The sequence below is a fragment of the Aphelocoma coerulescens genome, chromosome 1 (genome assembly GCF_041296385.1).
Source record: "Aphelocoma coerulescens isolate FSJ_1873_10779 chromosome 1, UR_Acoe_1.0, whole genome shotgun sequence".
Lineage (NCBI taxonomy): Eukaryota > Metazoa > Chordata > Aves > Passeriformes > Corvidae > Aphelocoma > Aphelocoma coerulescens.
The window spans coordinates 41,317,861-41,334,174 of record NC_091013.1 but is presented as its reverse complement, the minus strand read 5'-3'; the positions used below and the strand labels follow the sequence as shown (position 1 = coordinate 41,334,174).

Genomic DNA, 16,314 nt, shown 5'->3' with positions numbered 1-16,314 from the left:
TACTTCCTGCTCTGCAGGAGAAAAGGGATTTTAGAAATACCTGTCTATGAAGGGTTGTGTGATTCTTGGGTCCCCTGTTGATGTGGGCTGTGTAAGTAACTGAAGGGGACCAAAACAGCTGACATGAAGTTTGGCCATGTGTGAGCAGCAGTCAGAAGACCCAAGCTCCAAATGACTGTGGAAATGCCATCCTTCAAAGTATTGTCTGATGCTGACAGAAATCATGGCTTTCAGTGCAAGTGATAGTGAAAATACATCCATGGCACTTCCTAATTTAAATCCACCTCTAAAGCTTCTGCTGTGAAATAAGTCTTGAAACAGCTGTTTCTATTAGATAGTGGTTCAGGAAATTACCCTGCAGCAGAACATAGTCCATAGTTTGGTCTCATAACCTTATTCTGGAAAATATACATCCTGTAGGCAGAAAATTCAGAATGAATAAGAATGAAGCATTCAGACCTGTTTCCCTTTGCTTTGTCTGCACTCTGGAATATATTTGCATATTTAGCAGTATGTGGGGAAATAAATATTTTTATGGTAAACCTAAGGTTTATGGAGATGGTGAACCCTTAGTGGCAGGAAGTAGGTGGTATCTGAAAAAGCAAAGTAATTGTCTTGGAGGTTGTCACAAATTTTGCGATTTTTCATTTAACTGGAGCTAGTTCTTGTATGAGATGACTCTCCCAAAATGTTGTTTACAGGGTAGCTTGTCTTCAGCAGGCTTGCTTCCTGCTTACTTCCCTCATCCTTCTCTAGGCTGAAGAGGAGGTACTGAGATGTGGATACAATATTGCTGCTAGCAAGAATTTTTCTTGCTTCTTTCCAGTGCCATGAGATACTTTTCTCTCTCACCGAAGAGCTTAGCAGAGTTCTATAAACACCTGCAACCTTGCAGAACTTTGTTTATGGTACAGTAGAAAAATATTTTGACAATGGATGTTTTAGTATTTTAGTCAATCACCCCAAGGGGTGGCTGATCCTTTGACCAATTAGACTATGAAGAAAAAAAGTCTATAAAAGAGTTTGTAAAATAATTAAATGAATCAATCTTGCTGCACAATTCCTGCCTCCTCTCCTCCCTACCATTGTGGATACCATAATACTGAGACCAGACTTTTCTTAAGAAATCTTAGGGCTCATGATTTATTAATGTGTAGTTTGCAGTAAGATGAGTCATGCAAACTCACGAACCTATTTTTGTACCAAACTATGCGTTAATTTAAGTCATGAATCCTCTGGTTATTCTAGCTGAGAGAAACCATAAGTATTTCAGTTTTGCTTTGTGTTTATGCTATCACCTTGTAATTCAGGTGAGTTATTACTGAGTAAAACATCTCTCAGTAAAAAAACCTCAATCTGTGAAAGCCTCCTTGATGCATATTTAATTGCAGTCCCTTTCAGATTGCCATAAATAAGACATACAAACTGAATTTAATAGCAAAAAGATGAACTGACAATGTGAGTTCTGTAGTTACTTTCTCTATTTCAAATCAATATATCTTGGTTTCTCTTTTGTATTCTTGACAGGTGAGGTTGAATAATGATAATCTTTATACCAACAAATGTTTTTGTACTGCACGATTATAACTAATTTCAATCAAGCACTTGTCTAAAATTAAGTCATATGAATGGATTTTTGGTCTCTTATTATCTTCACTCCAACCGACTTAATAACAGAGTTTTTCTTAAGTAGGTGGCTCATGCCAGTCTTCCACATGGTGTTATTTTTAGCACTTGCACCATCCATATGAAATTGTTCATGCTTTTCTTAGATTGTGACCAAGCGCTGTAGGGATTATCATCCTGTGCATTTTGTGAGATGTGCACGTCTCAGTCCAGAAGAGAAGTGGCAAGATTATTTCAATCACTTTTCACACTGTTTCTGATATTGCTGGCAGTTAGTATTTCAACATGGAGGGGAGAACACTTCAGTTAACTGGTTTCTATATAAAGTAACTATCACTGAACAGTTGATAGGTCAAAGTAATTCTGTTTCTCTGATAACTGCATATTTCCTTTCATCTCTCTCTCTCTCCCCCAATTTACCTTGTGTTTTATTCATGGTATTTATGAAGATTTTACTGTCTCAGAAAGAGTCATCTGTAGCACCGACATTGCACTGGAAAAAGTGAAGGGTGTGGTGCCAGTGGCGGGTAATGTTTTTATTGGAGAATAAATAGGGAAATCTACTGAAATCTTAAAACCGTGTTTAATTCTATGTTTCAGGAATTTCTATTACATCACCATGCTGAGGGATCCAGTGTCACGGTACTTGAGTGAATGGAAGCATGTGCAGAGGGGTGCGACGTGGAAAACATCCCTTCATATGTGCGATGGAAGAAGCCCGACACCAGACGAGCTGCCTACCTGTTATGAAGGAGATGACTGGTCTGGAGTCAGTTTACAGGAATTCATGGATTGTAGCTACAACTTGGCCAGCAACCGCCAGGTGCGCATGCTGGCAGACCTCAGCCTGGTGGGGTGCTACAACCTGACTTTCATGAATGAGAGTGAGAGAAATATGATTCTTCTCCAAAGCGCCAAGAACAATCTGAAAAACATGGCCTTCTTCGGCCTGACGGAATTTCAGAGGAAAACACAGTATCTCTTTGAGAGGACATTCAACCTGAAATTCATTTCGCCATTCACCCAATTCAACGTCACACGGGCCTCCAATGTGGACATCGGCGAGGATGTGCGGCAGCGGATAGAGGAGCTGAATTTCTTGGACATGCAGCTGTACGAATACGCAAAGGACCTGTTCCTGCAGCGCTTCCAGTACTCCAAGCAAGAGGAGCATCAGAAGAACCGGCTAAAGAGGCGAGAGGAGCGGCGACTGCTGCGGGAGCAGAGAGCTCACCAGTGGCCAAGGGAAGAGGCAGCAGGAGTAGCTGTTACTGAAGATTATAATAGTCAGGTTGCAAGGTGGTGATGCTCCTCCATCTTGCCTAACCAGTGAGAGGATCGGATTCTTTGTGCAACGTGGCTGCCTGGGAATTAGCCAAGGGAGACCTACTGCTTTGGTAAATGAGACCACATCTGACAATTCCCTCTCCTTGTCTCAGTTTTTCTTGGTTTCTGCCAGTGAGAATGTATTTTTTTCTTAATAGGTATTGATTAGTGTTATTAAATGGCAGTAGAGTAAGATTCCTGTCGGAAAAGACTTCCTTCAAAGGCCTAATCTGTGAGGATGGGTTGAAGAGAGAGAGAGAGAAAGAGATTCTTTGCATTAAGAGATGTACCCTGTACAATGTGAGCTACTAAAACTTGTGCAGACATGAACGATAAATTGGGGAAAAATACCTGGCTTGGTTTATTTATGACATGAGAGCTGGTTTATTTCATACTGTTCATTGAAACTGTAGTGCATAACTTTCTAGTGAATGAAATGGAGAAGGTGCACACATTGCCCTTCAAACTTCTACATGCTGTGTTTTGATTAAGGGAAGAATTTGATGAGGTGATTAAAAAAGACATAGGAGTGTTGGATTGGGGCACTGTTCCAAAGGCCAGCAGTCAGAGATTGATTAGGTGAGATGGTGGAGAGGTTGGCTTATTTTCCTGCAGATGCTGAGAGTACTAAGCCCAGCCAGGTAGGAACCATCTTTCTGAGTGCGTGTGGCAAAGGCGAGCTTTGAGAAATGAGGTCTGTGGAGCAGCTGAGCACACATCACAGAGATTATCTGCCTGGGGGCAATGAAATCTGCCTTCACATTCACAAAAGGGGTCAAGCAAACTCCAGGGAAGAGGAAATAGAGAAGGAAAAGCTTAAATATTGGTGTGTCATTTTCCAGATTTGCTGTAAAAGCCTGGAGATACATTGTCTGTGAAGGTAGGCAGGTTTATGATATTGTCTGTTAAAATACATTGATGCTGAGTGCATACAATTTAAATTGGTTTTCTCTCTAACTACAGTAGTGGCTAGAAAAAAAATCAGCTTTCATTTTTATAGAATACATAATGGATATGTGGAAAGTCTTGATATTTATTACTCTATATGAAGATTCTTTGTAAATTTATTGTTTTCATGATGAGAGATCTGTATCTGTTTTTCTTCCTTGTCTAGAAAAAGGTTCCATGGGTTCTTTCTCCACATGTTACATTCTTGTGGCTAAACTGCATCTGTTTATTCCAAGATTTTATGTTGTTCCATTCGTAATAGTGAAATTTTAAAAAGAGGGTCCTGTGCACCATAGATCTTCTGAGAGAGTTTTTTTTCCTTCTTCTTCTGGCATAAATGTAAAGCATTAGGAGGAAATTTCTCTAAGTGCCTCAACATGGCTGCTAAATCAAGATGCTGAAAGTATATTATTGCATGCATGAATGGCTTTTACCTTACAGATTTGCTAATTAGAAGTACTGGAGTACCTGATGTGGATGCACATTTCTCACTTGTTTTCAAAATTCAAGGTTTCTATCCAGTTGGTTGAAAAAAGAATGTGTTACAGAAAAAAGAGGCTCAATTTGAAAGTTTGTCCCTTCATTTCCAAGTTGGATTTTTTTTTTGTGCATGCTGTATCTTCTTTTCTTCTGAAAATGCTATTGCTACTTAGCTATGCAGAATATAAAAAATACAATCTAACGATCCTGCTGAGAGGTAATGCATACAATAACACACTGAACATGAAATATCATAATAGCATTAAGAAGTGAAGAGGGCTACCAGGATGATGCCTCATTATCAATGTAGTTCATTAACAATATGCTGCTTTATGCCTGATTGTCAATGTGTTACTCTGGGGTGAGTAGTGGTGGGTTTTGGTCCCTAATACCTCTTCCACTCATGGATCATGTACATCTTCTCCCACCTCCACATTCAGAAGGGAAAAGGCAGGGCTGCAGATTGTTGTTCTCCTGTCTGAGCATGGGATGTCTGCCTTAGAGAAGAGTGAGAATCTCTCTTGGCTCCTGGACGATGCTGCTTGGATCCCCATCACCTGGAAGAGGCACTCAGACACCTCCCTCACGTATGGACACCAACCTTCCGAGACGTAAACTGAAATCTTTACAGTCAAGGACTGAAGCTCGCTCTGGGTGTCCTGGCTGCAGGACAGTGAGGTCACGAAGAGCGAAGGCTCACTGGCACAACTGCACCTTTAGCACGGTGCACGTTATTCACAGTGACCTGACATCTTACCTGCTGGCACCAGGGCTTTAGGCTGGGCTGGCCCTGGCCCTGTGGAGGGAAGGAGCTTTCTGATCGATGACACAGGAATGATGGAAACACTTGCATCTCCCCATTCCTGTGCCCATTGCCACATCTTGCTGGAGACCACACAGCACGAGAGGGGAAGGATGTTTTTGGCACCTGATGCTCTGTCTCCAGGATTTGCAGATGCTCTTCTTGTTTTCATGAGCACAGGGAGCTCGGGGTGCTGGGGAGACCCTGAAGGGCAGGGGAGAAGCCAGCCATGTGGGAAAAAAGATGCAAGGCCACATTCAGAATAAGGAGCAAGGTAAGCAAGGAAGTAAAATAAATGCCAACTCTTGTATTGTAGTGCATCTCTTCCTCTTCCTCCTAAGTGCAAAAAAATAGTTGCCCCTTCCTCACATACCTTACTCATTGCCCAGTGGGCCACCTCTCTGTGCTGCTCACAGCAACTGGGGCCTCATTTTTCATTTAGAAAATGCAGTGTTTTCTTTTCAAGGGAAAGGAGACAGTGCTCAGAAATACTTCCCTGGAGCCTCACCAGTGACTGTAAGTATCAGTTTCAGCTGTCTAAGCACACCAACTGTTCTCCAGACTGTTCCTTCTGCCTGATACAAAACAAAGCCTAATGAGGAAAATCGAAGCAGTTTATAGGTGGCTTACATTAGCTTTAATAGTTTGGCAACATTTTAATGTGATGCCTAACCTTTTTCATCAGTCATTTCCCAGGAGTCAAGATTGGGGTCCTGAAGAGCTGTTAATGTGCTGCGGCATCTATGTTAACGGCATTTGCCTTAACGCTTGGGATTTAGTTAAAATTGAAGTTGTTTGCTGGATTTTTTTTCCTCTGGAGCCTGTGTAACAAATAGCCCTGGTTGTGCAGGAGTGGGTTTGTTGCTTTTGTTGTTCTGGGGTTTTTCTGGGAGGGGTGGGCAGTCAGCAGTTAAGACCTTGCCCAGAGCCCTGCGACCGAAGGACCTGGCACCTCCTTCCCTAGCTCCAGCAGCAGATCCAGCAAACTCACTGCACCAACAATTCCGTTTTTCTTAGCAGAGTTTCCTTCCACATGACAAATAAAGCAGTTTGGAAACACCTTCAGGCTGATTTCTAAGAGACGGGCCTGCAGCTTTCCTCCTCTTGGGCACTGTGCCTGAAATAATGTAATGCAAAAGCAAAATAAAGGTCCTGCTTCACATCTCTGTTATTCCAGGTTTTTATTGCTCTGACAGCATAAACTTCACCATAATTACATCCCATATAAGATCAGGGGGCAGCATGTTTCTTTGTAAAGCTTCATGAGCAACAATGCTATAAGATTTCTGTCCATCTTCCTGGCATTATTTTGTTGCTTAAACAAGGCAGTTTGGCTTCTGCTACTGTGGTGCTGAAAAAAATCTCTATCTTTTGTAATGGTGATGTACTTGCTAATCTCTCCCATCACATTCCCAGCACTGCCTTTTCCAGTTATATAATTCACTGTAGGCTTGGAGTGGACAGAGAAACATGCTGTGTCATTAGAACTTGTTCCTGATAATTTGATGTCTAGTTCAAGCACTCACCTTATGGCCTTATGGCCTTATTAAGGAATGAAAATTTGTCCTCTCTTCCCCACTCATCAGTGCTGACAGTAAAAACCTTTTTCACCATCAAGAAAGAAAAAACCCGCTGTTTCTGATGTTGGGTATTTTCCACTGCTGTTGTGTTAGTAGTGAGGCTGTCATAGCCTTGCTAGGGATTCTACCCAACATGCAGCAGTTATTTGCTATTCATTAAAAACAGAAATACAGAACAAAAAAGTGATGGAAGTCAGATCCAGAGCCACACTTCATAACTGTATCATACCCATTCAACCAAATGGCAGGTCACATCACCTTTGGGTCTGGATATGTTTCAGATTTGACATCCATGACTAAATCAGGAGGTTTTTAAAGTTGGTTTTCTCATTAGCACATGCTTCCTTCTGCCCTAGTGGGATCTTGTTTCCCACCTGCACTCTTCTATCAGTTATGAGTGCTGCTGTTTTAAAATGTATCTCACTTTTTCTTCCCTCTCATGCCGTTCCCCTGATACATATGGAATTATTCTTTTTTTTTGGTCTGGGATAAGGATTATCTTGTTTCCAGACTGGTGAGGATGACTATGTATGGGATGAACAATCACAATTATGTCATTCTGCTGGAGTCAATGGCTGTATCCTCCCTACACATAACAAAAGCACACTCAGAAGAAGTACCCAGTTTCCACTGTAACACTTCTTTCCATTTGGGTCCTGTAATACTTGCTTTGTCTACATTTCATGGAGGGAAATGGGTTCCATAGCCTGCAATGTCCTTGGCTTTCTTCTTGGCCGTATCACTAGCTCTGTGATTTCAAATAAATGTTGGAAGAGAAATAAAAAATAAAGAATTCCTATCAGTTGCCATATTTAAGATGAAAGAATAAATTAATAGGCTGTAAATTACTTTATTCTTTAGGAATTTTCCTTCTGTTTATGTGCAATAATGTTTGTGAACTCTGCTACTAAGAGATTGTATTGTGAGTAATCATATATACTTTCATTCCTATTTAAAAGATAGTTTGTAGACCTAGGGATTTTCATTGACGTAAAGCACAATTTAATGAATTATTTAATGTGTTTAACCATTGTGATGTCAAAAGCAATTGTTTTCATATATTTATTTGTTGGTGGTTTTCTGTAAAATGATGCTCATTAAGAGATCTGTTAAAAATGAAGTTTTGTTGAATATTGTTGGGTCCATGAATTACTTACGAGAACAAATAAACATTGATTGTGTTTTTGAAACACTAAAGATTCCATCTTATCTACATAGCCATAAAAATGACAAAAAATGTTCCAAGTCATAGTAAAAATCTACTGTGTTTTTTTAACAAAATGTACATGGAGGAAAATCATGTTGCTATAACTTATTGTTTAATTATGTTAGGGCCCAATACCAAATCTTTTGATTCGAATTGGACTTCATTTCTGCTCCAGCAGCACAGAGGGCCAGCCCAAACTGTCAGGATAATCTCCTGAGCTCCTGTGGGGAATAATGAGAACTTGAAGACTGTTGCTGCACTGTCAGCCTCGTACTGCTGGTTTGCTCTTTAAGTCTACCTATATGAAAGTTGTGGGGTAGCCCTGTATGGTAGGGACAGTTCTGACTCTCCAGAGTTTGTCAACAGTGATGAAAAGGTCAAGTGTTTATGAGTAAGAATCATGGGAAAGGCCAACAAGGCCAATATCTTGGTGGGAGTCTGTTACAAACCAGCCAACCAGGTTGAAGAGGCAGATAAAGTATTCCATAAGCATCTGGGGGAAGACTCACAACTGTTAGCCTTGGCTCTTATGGGGGACTTGAACTTACCAGATGTCTGCTGGAAATACAATCCTGTGGAGAGGAAGCAGGTTCCTGGAGTGTGTGGAAGAGAACTTCCTGACATAGCTGGTGAGCGGCCCAACCAGGGCCTCACTGGACCAGTTGTTTGTGAACAGAGAAGAAGTGGTGGGAGATGTGATGGTTGGAGGCTGTGTTGGGCACAATGATCACGAAATGATAGAGTTTTCAGTTCTTGAAGAAGTAAGGTGTGAGTCAACAGAACTGTTACCTTGGGTCAGGAGGGCAAACTTTGGCCTGTTTAGGACCCTGGTTGACAAAGTCCCTTGGAAAACAGTCCTGAAAGGCAGAGGAGTCTAGGAAGGCTGGACATTCTTCAAGAAGGAAGTCCTAAAGGCACAGGAGCAGATGTCCCCATGTACTGGAAGATGACCCAGCAGGGAAGAACCCCAACCTGTCTGAACAGAGAGCTTTGACTGGAATTCAGGGTAAAGTAGAGACCTTTGGAAAAAAAGGCAGGTGACTCAGGAGGACTACAAGGATTTTGTGAGGTACACAGGGAGAAAATTAGAAGGGTGAGGGCCCAGCTAGAACCTAATCTGGCTACTGCCATAAAATACAATAAAAATGTTTCTCTAAATACATCATCAACAAAAGGAGGGCTAAGGAGAATCTCCATCCTTTAATGGATGTAGGGGGAAACAGCGACAAAGGATGAGGAAAAGGCTGAGATACTTAATGCCTTCTTCACCTCCATCTTTAGTAATAAGACCAGTTGTTAGGATACCCAGCCCCCTGAGCTGAGAGACAGGGACCAGGAACAGAAGGTAGGCCCTATAATCCAAGTGGAAATGGTCAGCAACCTGCTACACCTCTCAGACACACAAAAGTCTATGAGGCTGGATGGGATCCATGAGTGTACTGAGGGAGCTGGCAGAAGGACTCACCGAGCCACTTTCCATCATTTATCCGCAGCCTGATTAACCAGGGAGGTCCCAGTTGACTGGAGGTTGACAACTGTGACATCCATCTATAAGGAGGGCTGGAAGAAGGATCCACAGGCTTGTCAGCCTGACCTTGGTGCCAGGGAAGGTCAAGAAGCAGATCACCTCCAGTACTTTTATACAGCATGTACAGGACAACCAAGGCATGAGGCCCAACCAGCATGGGTTTGTGAAAGGCAGGTCCTGTCTGACCAACCTGGTCTCCTTTTATGACAAGGTGACCCACACTGGGGATGAGGGAAAGGCTGTGAATTAATAATTAGGAAAAAACCCCATACAATTATACATATGCCTTGCAACAGGATTGTGTTAGATAATGTTTTGCAGCCCCTTTCAGTGCCACCAATGAAATGCCCATTGCAAGTATCCATTTTCATGCTACTCGTACCATTTTGAGGAAACAAAAGGATTGGATGACTTTGTAATCTCTAGATTTCTCTAAATTGTGGTGGGAGTACCTCACTGCTTGCTTGGTTCCTGATGTGAAACTAGTTTAGTTCCTGGGAGACAGATGTCAGCCTCCATAAACTCACACTATTGTTTGAAACCAAACTCCCAAAAGCTGCTGGCTGAGTGGGCCCAAAGGCTGGATCCTGACAGGGAAGACAAGATGGCATGGGGAGTTCATACTACTGGGGAGCAATACAGGCTGCTAAACAGAATCATCCAGTGCTGCTTATGGTGCCCTGAAGTTGCCCATTGGACCTTCAGCTGCTGTTCCAGAAGGATACAGATCTCAGAAGAGATGCTTTGTCATATACATAAACCCTGTGCAGATACCTCAGATACTTGCAGATCTCCAAACAACAGTGTCTCTCCTTGAGAGTTATGGTTAGGAACCCAAACTGCTCTTGCAGTGTCTGTAACGTGGGGGGCATCACTTGAGACAAGTGATCTGCAAACTCAAAGTCTGTCATCTTCACCAGTTCTGAGTATAAAATTACGTGTGCTGCAGGGCAGTGTGAGAGATGGAGGAGGAAAATGAATGTTACTGCATTTCTGGGTCCTGCACTTTCGTAAAAGCAGTTATAAAGCAGGGACAGCAAGATGATAAGTGAAATAAATGTCTATTGCTGAAAAATACTATTACATAGCCAAAGGAGAAATTGATTTTGCCACCAGGAGACGGATAATTTTTTCCCACATACATGGTTACATTTCAAGAAGTACATCAGAATATTGTACTGTTATGTGCAGTTTATGTCACAGTTAAAAGCAAGAGTGAGACTCTATTGCTGGACTGTATTACACATGACTGGAGAAAGGCTGGGATTTTTAAGGTTTCATTCACATTTATTTCTGTTTTACCTCTAGACGCTATCCAAAGTGTGACACCTTTCAACGTTTCCTAAGGAATTTGTGAGTATGGCCCTCACATTCTGAATAAAATTCAGAATATGAGCAAGTGAGATTAGATAATATGGAGGTAAGCCAATGACCCATAAATCTCAGCATCCTGTAAAAGCCCAGAGTGATGTAAATTGTAGCAGTGTGAAGACATAAGGGCTGCCCTTCTCAGAAGAGGAAGCTACTGCAGGGTTTTGTGCACTGGGTAAGCAGCTCACTGTTCACTGTGGCACACAGTGAAAGAGACTCCTTTCACATAAGTAGAGGTCAGCTGGCAGCCAATGTCCTCAGGCAACCCCTGGGGACCTCCTTATGGATGGTGGAGGCAAATGCACTTTCAGGGCACGAGCATGTGGCCTGCTTTGGACATTTATGATGGTGTAAGAAGAGTCTGATCCCAGAAATGTGTCTTTCCCCTCTCTGTTCATAAATACGGGTAAACAATTCCTAAATATACTTTTGAGAAGGTAGAACCTCTACTGCGCCAGAGAATGAGGGGGCAGCATTTCACTTTTGAAAAGACTGTGCTTGAAATGGAATTAAGGCTTCCAAGTGGATAGGTCTAGAAATATTTGAAGATGCAACAGAGATTAGAGGGGGAAATTTGAGGACTGAGAGCAGATCTGGGGACCCTCTGTAGAAAGGTGATAATCAAAGTCACTTTAATGAGAGAGGTAGCAAAGAAATAGGAAATAAATGGGAGAGGCTTGAGAGCATCAGAGACCCAAAGAGACACTCACTGCAAAGGGCAAACATGGATGTGAAGATCTTCTGAAAAATCTGCTTAGCTATGCCTTCCTCTGGACCCACTCCAGCAGGTTCACATCCTTCTTATGCTGAGGATCCCAGACGTGGATGCAGCCCTCCAGCTGGGGTCTCATTAGAGTGGAGTAGGGAGGCAGAATCACGTCCTTGGACCTGCTTGCCACACTGCATTGATGCAGCCCAGGATATGGATGGCTTTGTGGGCACATTGCTGGCTCATGTTGAGCTTCTCATCCATCAGCAGCCCCAAGTCCTTCTCCTCAGGGCTTGCTCTCATCCATTCTCTGTATTTGTGCTTGGGATTGCCCCAATCCAGGTGCAGAACCTTATGCCTGGCCTTCACCTGTTGAACTTCAGCAAAATAAACACTGCCAAGACAGCATGAATGTTTTGGAAGACTTTAATGCTGCAGAGCCCAGGTATGGTCCCAGGGAGCAGTGGGGTTGGTATGTGTGTGTGTGTTTGTGTCTGCATGCCCATGTGTGCAAACACCTGATGTCTGTCAAAATCTGCCACTTAGGCTGGCCACTTATGCACAGTTTGGATTGATCCCTACATACTAGGCCCACATGCTTTGGATTTGCAGACAGAGAGAGTCCAGCTTTACATCTGCCCTTGTTTTGAGGGGTTTTTTAATGTAAGGACTTCTTTGACTTCTGATGTGCTTACACAAGCACTTTGTTTCTGTGGCTATCCCGGAGCTGGAAGATACCCTAGCCTGCTCCAAGCATCCTACTGTCCATGCAAAGAAGACACGAACTGATGGGTTATGTGGGAGCTACGGCCACTCTACTACCCCAGTAGTGAGTCGTATGGTGACCATGACTTTGGGTTGTGGATTCATCTTTGGCCATCTAAATGGCACAACCATGAGTTTACTCAGCCTTGTGCTTATGAGAATTAAGTGGCAAACAAATTAATTGCAGTTTATGTTAGGTTTAGATAAACAATCATAGGATGCTTCATCTTCTGTTTGGATCAACTGGGCAGCTAGCTCAGCAGAATATGAGCTGAATTTAAACTTCTCCTAGGTCTGAGACAGGCTTGTCTGAGACAGGCTTGTCTTTGCCAGACTTTTTTTTAAAGATGCATCTTTATTTATAAACTCCAAGCAGGATTTATCAGTCAACATTGTTTATACTACATATAAATCTATTTAAATAAATCACAAAATAGAATAAGTATCTGAAGGAATTAATATGTAGGAAATATGTATTTCTAGTACTCCTGGGCAAAATACACTCTCTTGTTGACTTATAGTTGTCCCAGACTTGGGAAATGTAGGCACTAGTAGAGGCTGATTCATTTCCTGAAGTACCTACTTAAACCTAGACATACTAATGTGTCTTTTTATTTCTGTGTTCTACAAAGGAAGGTAAACTAAAGAAATCTAAAGCAGATTAATTTTATCTGTAGGGTCTAATTTATCTGCTATGTTACCATGATCACTGGATGAACTGAAGGTTACAGTGACTTCTGTAACTGAGAAATCTCCCTCTGCCAACATCATCCCATGACCAAAACAATAAAGATTTACATTAAAAACAGGTTTTGGAAGAGTTCAGCTAGGGCCAAGTAGAACCATATCCTGTCTCTGATAGAGGTCTGAGTGTCTTCTTGTAAATGTATGTATATATTTGTATATGTGCAGGAAAGCATGTCTGTCTAAATGTGTATATATATATATGTATGTATGTATTTTTATGTATGACAATTTGTCTACTAGTTGCCAATCATTTTAAGGTCAAGGAATTCTTGACCAAATTTACCATCCTGGAATTTAAAGGGCTTTTCACAGACTTCTTGCCTTCTTTGAATTTACTCAGTTGCTCCTTGAATTTAAATATTAACCTTTTAGCTTAACTATGAAGTTAAAGTGAACACAACAGGAAACTACCACTTTTTTATTGCTTCAAGTTGGACACCTTCTAGGTTCATTGAAGCACACCTAGTTGTTAAATTTGGAGAGATACTGGACAACAAGTCCCTGCTCATCTTCATGCAACTCCTGATTTTGTGATTCTCTATATTTTCTATCTCTCTCCACTCTGTCCATAGCAGGTGCAAGAGCATAGGACTGTTCAGTAAGAGTCCATGTCTTTGCTTATCCTGCTTGAGCTTGCCTGCAACATTTCTCATTCTGCTACATCTTTCTTTGGAGATGGGGTGACCACAGCTGCCCACAGTAGTCAACACAGGAACTCACTAAGGATTCATATGAGGTGAATTTGAGTGGTGTTTTGCGTGTTGTTTACTTATATTTTCATAATATTTCCTAGAATTCAGTCTTGGATTTTTCTGAGTAGTTCTGAGCACAAATCTGACATGTCCATAAAATTATATATTCCAATGGCAAGATCTCATTTCCAAGTAGCATTAGTCAACTCAGAACTCAGCACAGTGTATGAAAAGTCAAAACTGGGTTTTCCCCCAGGTGTCTCACTTTAAATTTATCTACTCTGAATTTCATTTGTCATTTTATTGCCATCACTCTATGTCATCAGGGTCTTCTGCAATCCACACTCAGGCCTTGTCTTTAGTACCCTGAATAATTTAGCAGCTATTCTCCAGCACAAATTAGCATCCCTAGAGCTCATTCCGCAACCTGCCTAGGCAGCGGGGGAGCAGAACTTGAGGCAAGCTGATATAACATTCCAGTAGCAGATATAAAGGCTTCATTTGCCTTCCCAACCATTCTGATGAAAGTGCTAAGATATGTGCTGCCATTCCGCTGCTCCCGCCACAGAGCTGAAAAATCAGGTTTTATTAGTGTTGAAATTGCTTTTCACACAGGTTGCCATTAACAGAAAGGTATTGCTTTTGGGTTCGTTCTTTAGCACAAAGTCCTGTTTGAAGGGGTGTCTAATCCCCTTTCTCATCTGTATTCTCAGATTCTTTAAAAACTTTTGAAATTATATCTCTGCTTCCCTCTTTCACACACAAATTTTTAGCAAATGGAAATTTCTGTCTTTCCAGTGCAATTCCCATCTTCTCTTGGTCTCCCTGCTGTAAGGCTATAAACAGAGGCATATTGAGTGAGCTGGCAGTGAGATTACAGAAAGCTGAAAAGGTCAGAATCTTAAATCATAGATCAGATAAGACAAAGAATTTCAGATATCTCACAGCAAATAAGTTATGGAGAATGTGATGAACACTCTGTATAACACAGCATGAAACCTTATGTAAAAAATGTGAAGTGCTGTAAACTTCTTTTCTCATTTTATTTGCTCCAACTGCATTTAGAAATTATAGTAAAAACGCAGTGATAGCCACATTATTATTTACACACAGTAGGAAGCAAGGCTGAGCTACATGCAGAGATTGTCAATAAAGAGGGAGTCATTTTTACTACTGCAAAAATCTCATTAATTGTGTTTTGGTTTGGAAGTTCAAAAATCAAACCATCCTAAACAGGTGCTAGAAAGGTATAATTATAATGACTTAATGCTTATATTTCAATAGCATGCAAGAATTCAGGCTTGGTTAGTTCTCTGGTGTCTGCAGTAGGATACATAAGTGAGAAGGTACCCACTCTAGAAGCCATAAAAAATGGGATCAACTGTGACATCTTGATACAGCCTGGTCTGTGTCTGAGGTGTGTTTTCCTTAGGAGCGTGCAGCTGACCCATTGGGTTGGTGCTCAAGGCTACCAAAGCCATTATGATGTTAATAACTCCAGTTCCTCATTCGTTGGAAGCATTCATCCTGAGCAAAAGCTGGTTTCATAAACTGACAAATTAGGAGGAGGAAAATAGCAGAAGAAAGAGAGGTGGATGCACTTCTCCTTGCAGTCGGTTACTGGAGAGTGGCAGGAAATGGAAATGAGCAGAGAAGGCTGAAGGAAGGAGCTGTTTCAGAGTTAGACTTCCTGGGTAAAATCATCCCTCTTTCTTTACCCTCTCCACTGCAGAGGCACCAGCCACCTGGTTCCCCTCCGCTGGCAGGACAGTCACAAGGTCAAGTTGGTTTACAACAGAGGTGAGCTGGGGAAGAGTCAGGTTAATAGAATTTGGGAGCACTGTGGAGTGTATATTCTTCAGCTTTTTCCTGTAAAGCTCAAGGACAGGAACTTTAATGTTTCTTCTTAAAATATAAGACTTAACTTCTTATTTATGAGCTGCTTCTGAAACTGTCTTGTAGCCTTACTTCAATACCCCGGCGTTTGGCCTAACCTATAAAAAATACAGCAGTATGAGGAGATGCATTCTCATGCCAAGGCTGTAAGGATGTGGTGAATATAGATATACTCTCTACTAAAGCAGGCATTTCTCTCTTAAAAGCGCCCTGCCCATCGGTGACTCTAGAGTTGGGTTGGAGAGTCGAGGGGGATCCTTCTCCCCTGTGGGAATTTTGAGTTCTTGTTGCTTCATGCATCTAGTGCAGAACTTTGGCTCTTATCAAACCTCCCAGTAAGGAACTTCAAGCTGGCAGATGATTTAAGGTCTGCAACAATACATCTGACTTTCCTTCTCAGGGGAGACTTAATTAAAGTCTTTCAATCAGCTGTAAGGAAGAGAACCTGCCCGAAACCCAGGGTATCTTCTTGCCCCTCTATGGGGAGGTCTCCATGAGGAAATGAGTGAGGAATACAGCATGGAAAAAAAAAAAATCATACATGCCTGTGCACCATCCATCAAGGGAGTACCTTGGAGGTTTTTTGAAGTATACCCCAAAGTATCACTGAAAACTCAGAATTAAAATAAATCCTAGT

The 16,314-nt window shown here is 41.7% G+C and overlaps 1 protein-coding gene across 1 annotated transcript in view; it reads left to right on the top strand.

The window, feature by feature from the left end:
• Positions 1-7,930, top strand: part of HS6ST3 (heparan sulfate 6-O-sulfotransferase 3) — a 291,136-nt gene extending 283,206 nt beyond the window's left edge. The window contains exon 2 of the mRNA XM_069008275.1: positions 2,227-7,930. Within this exon, the coding sequence (XP_068864376.1) occupies positions 2,227-2,932 (706 nt within the window). The 3' untranslated portion in view covers positions 2,933-7,930. The remainder of the gene's footprint in view (positions 1-2,226) is intronic.
• The last annotated feature ends 8,384 nt before the right edge of the window (positions 7,931-16,314 follow it).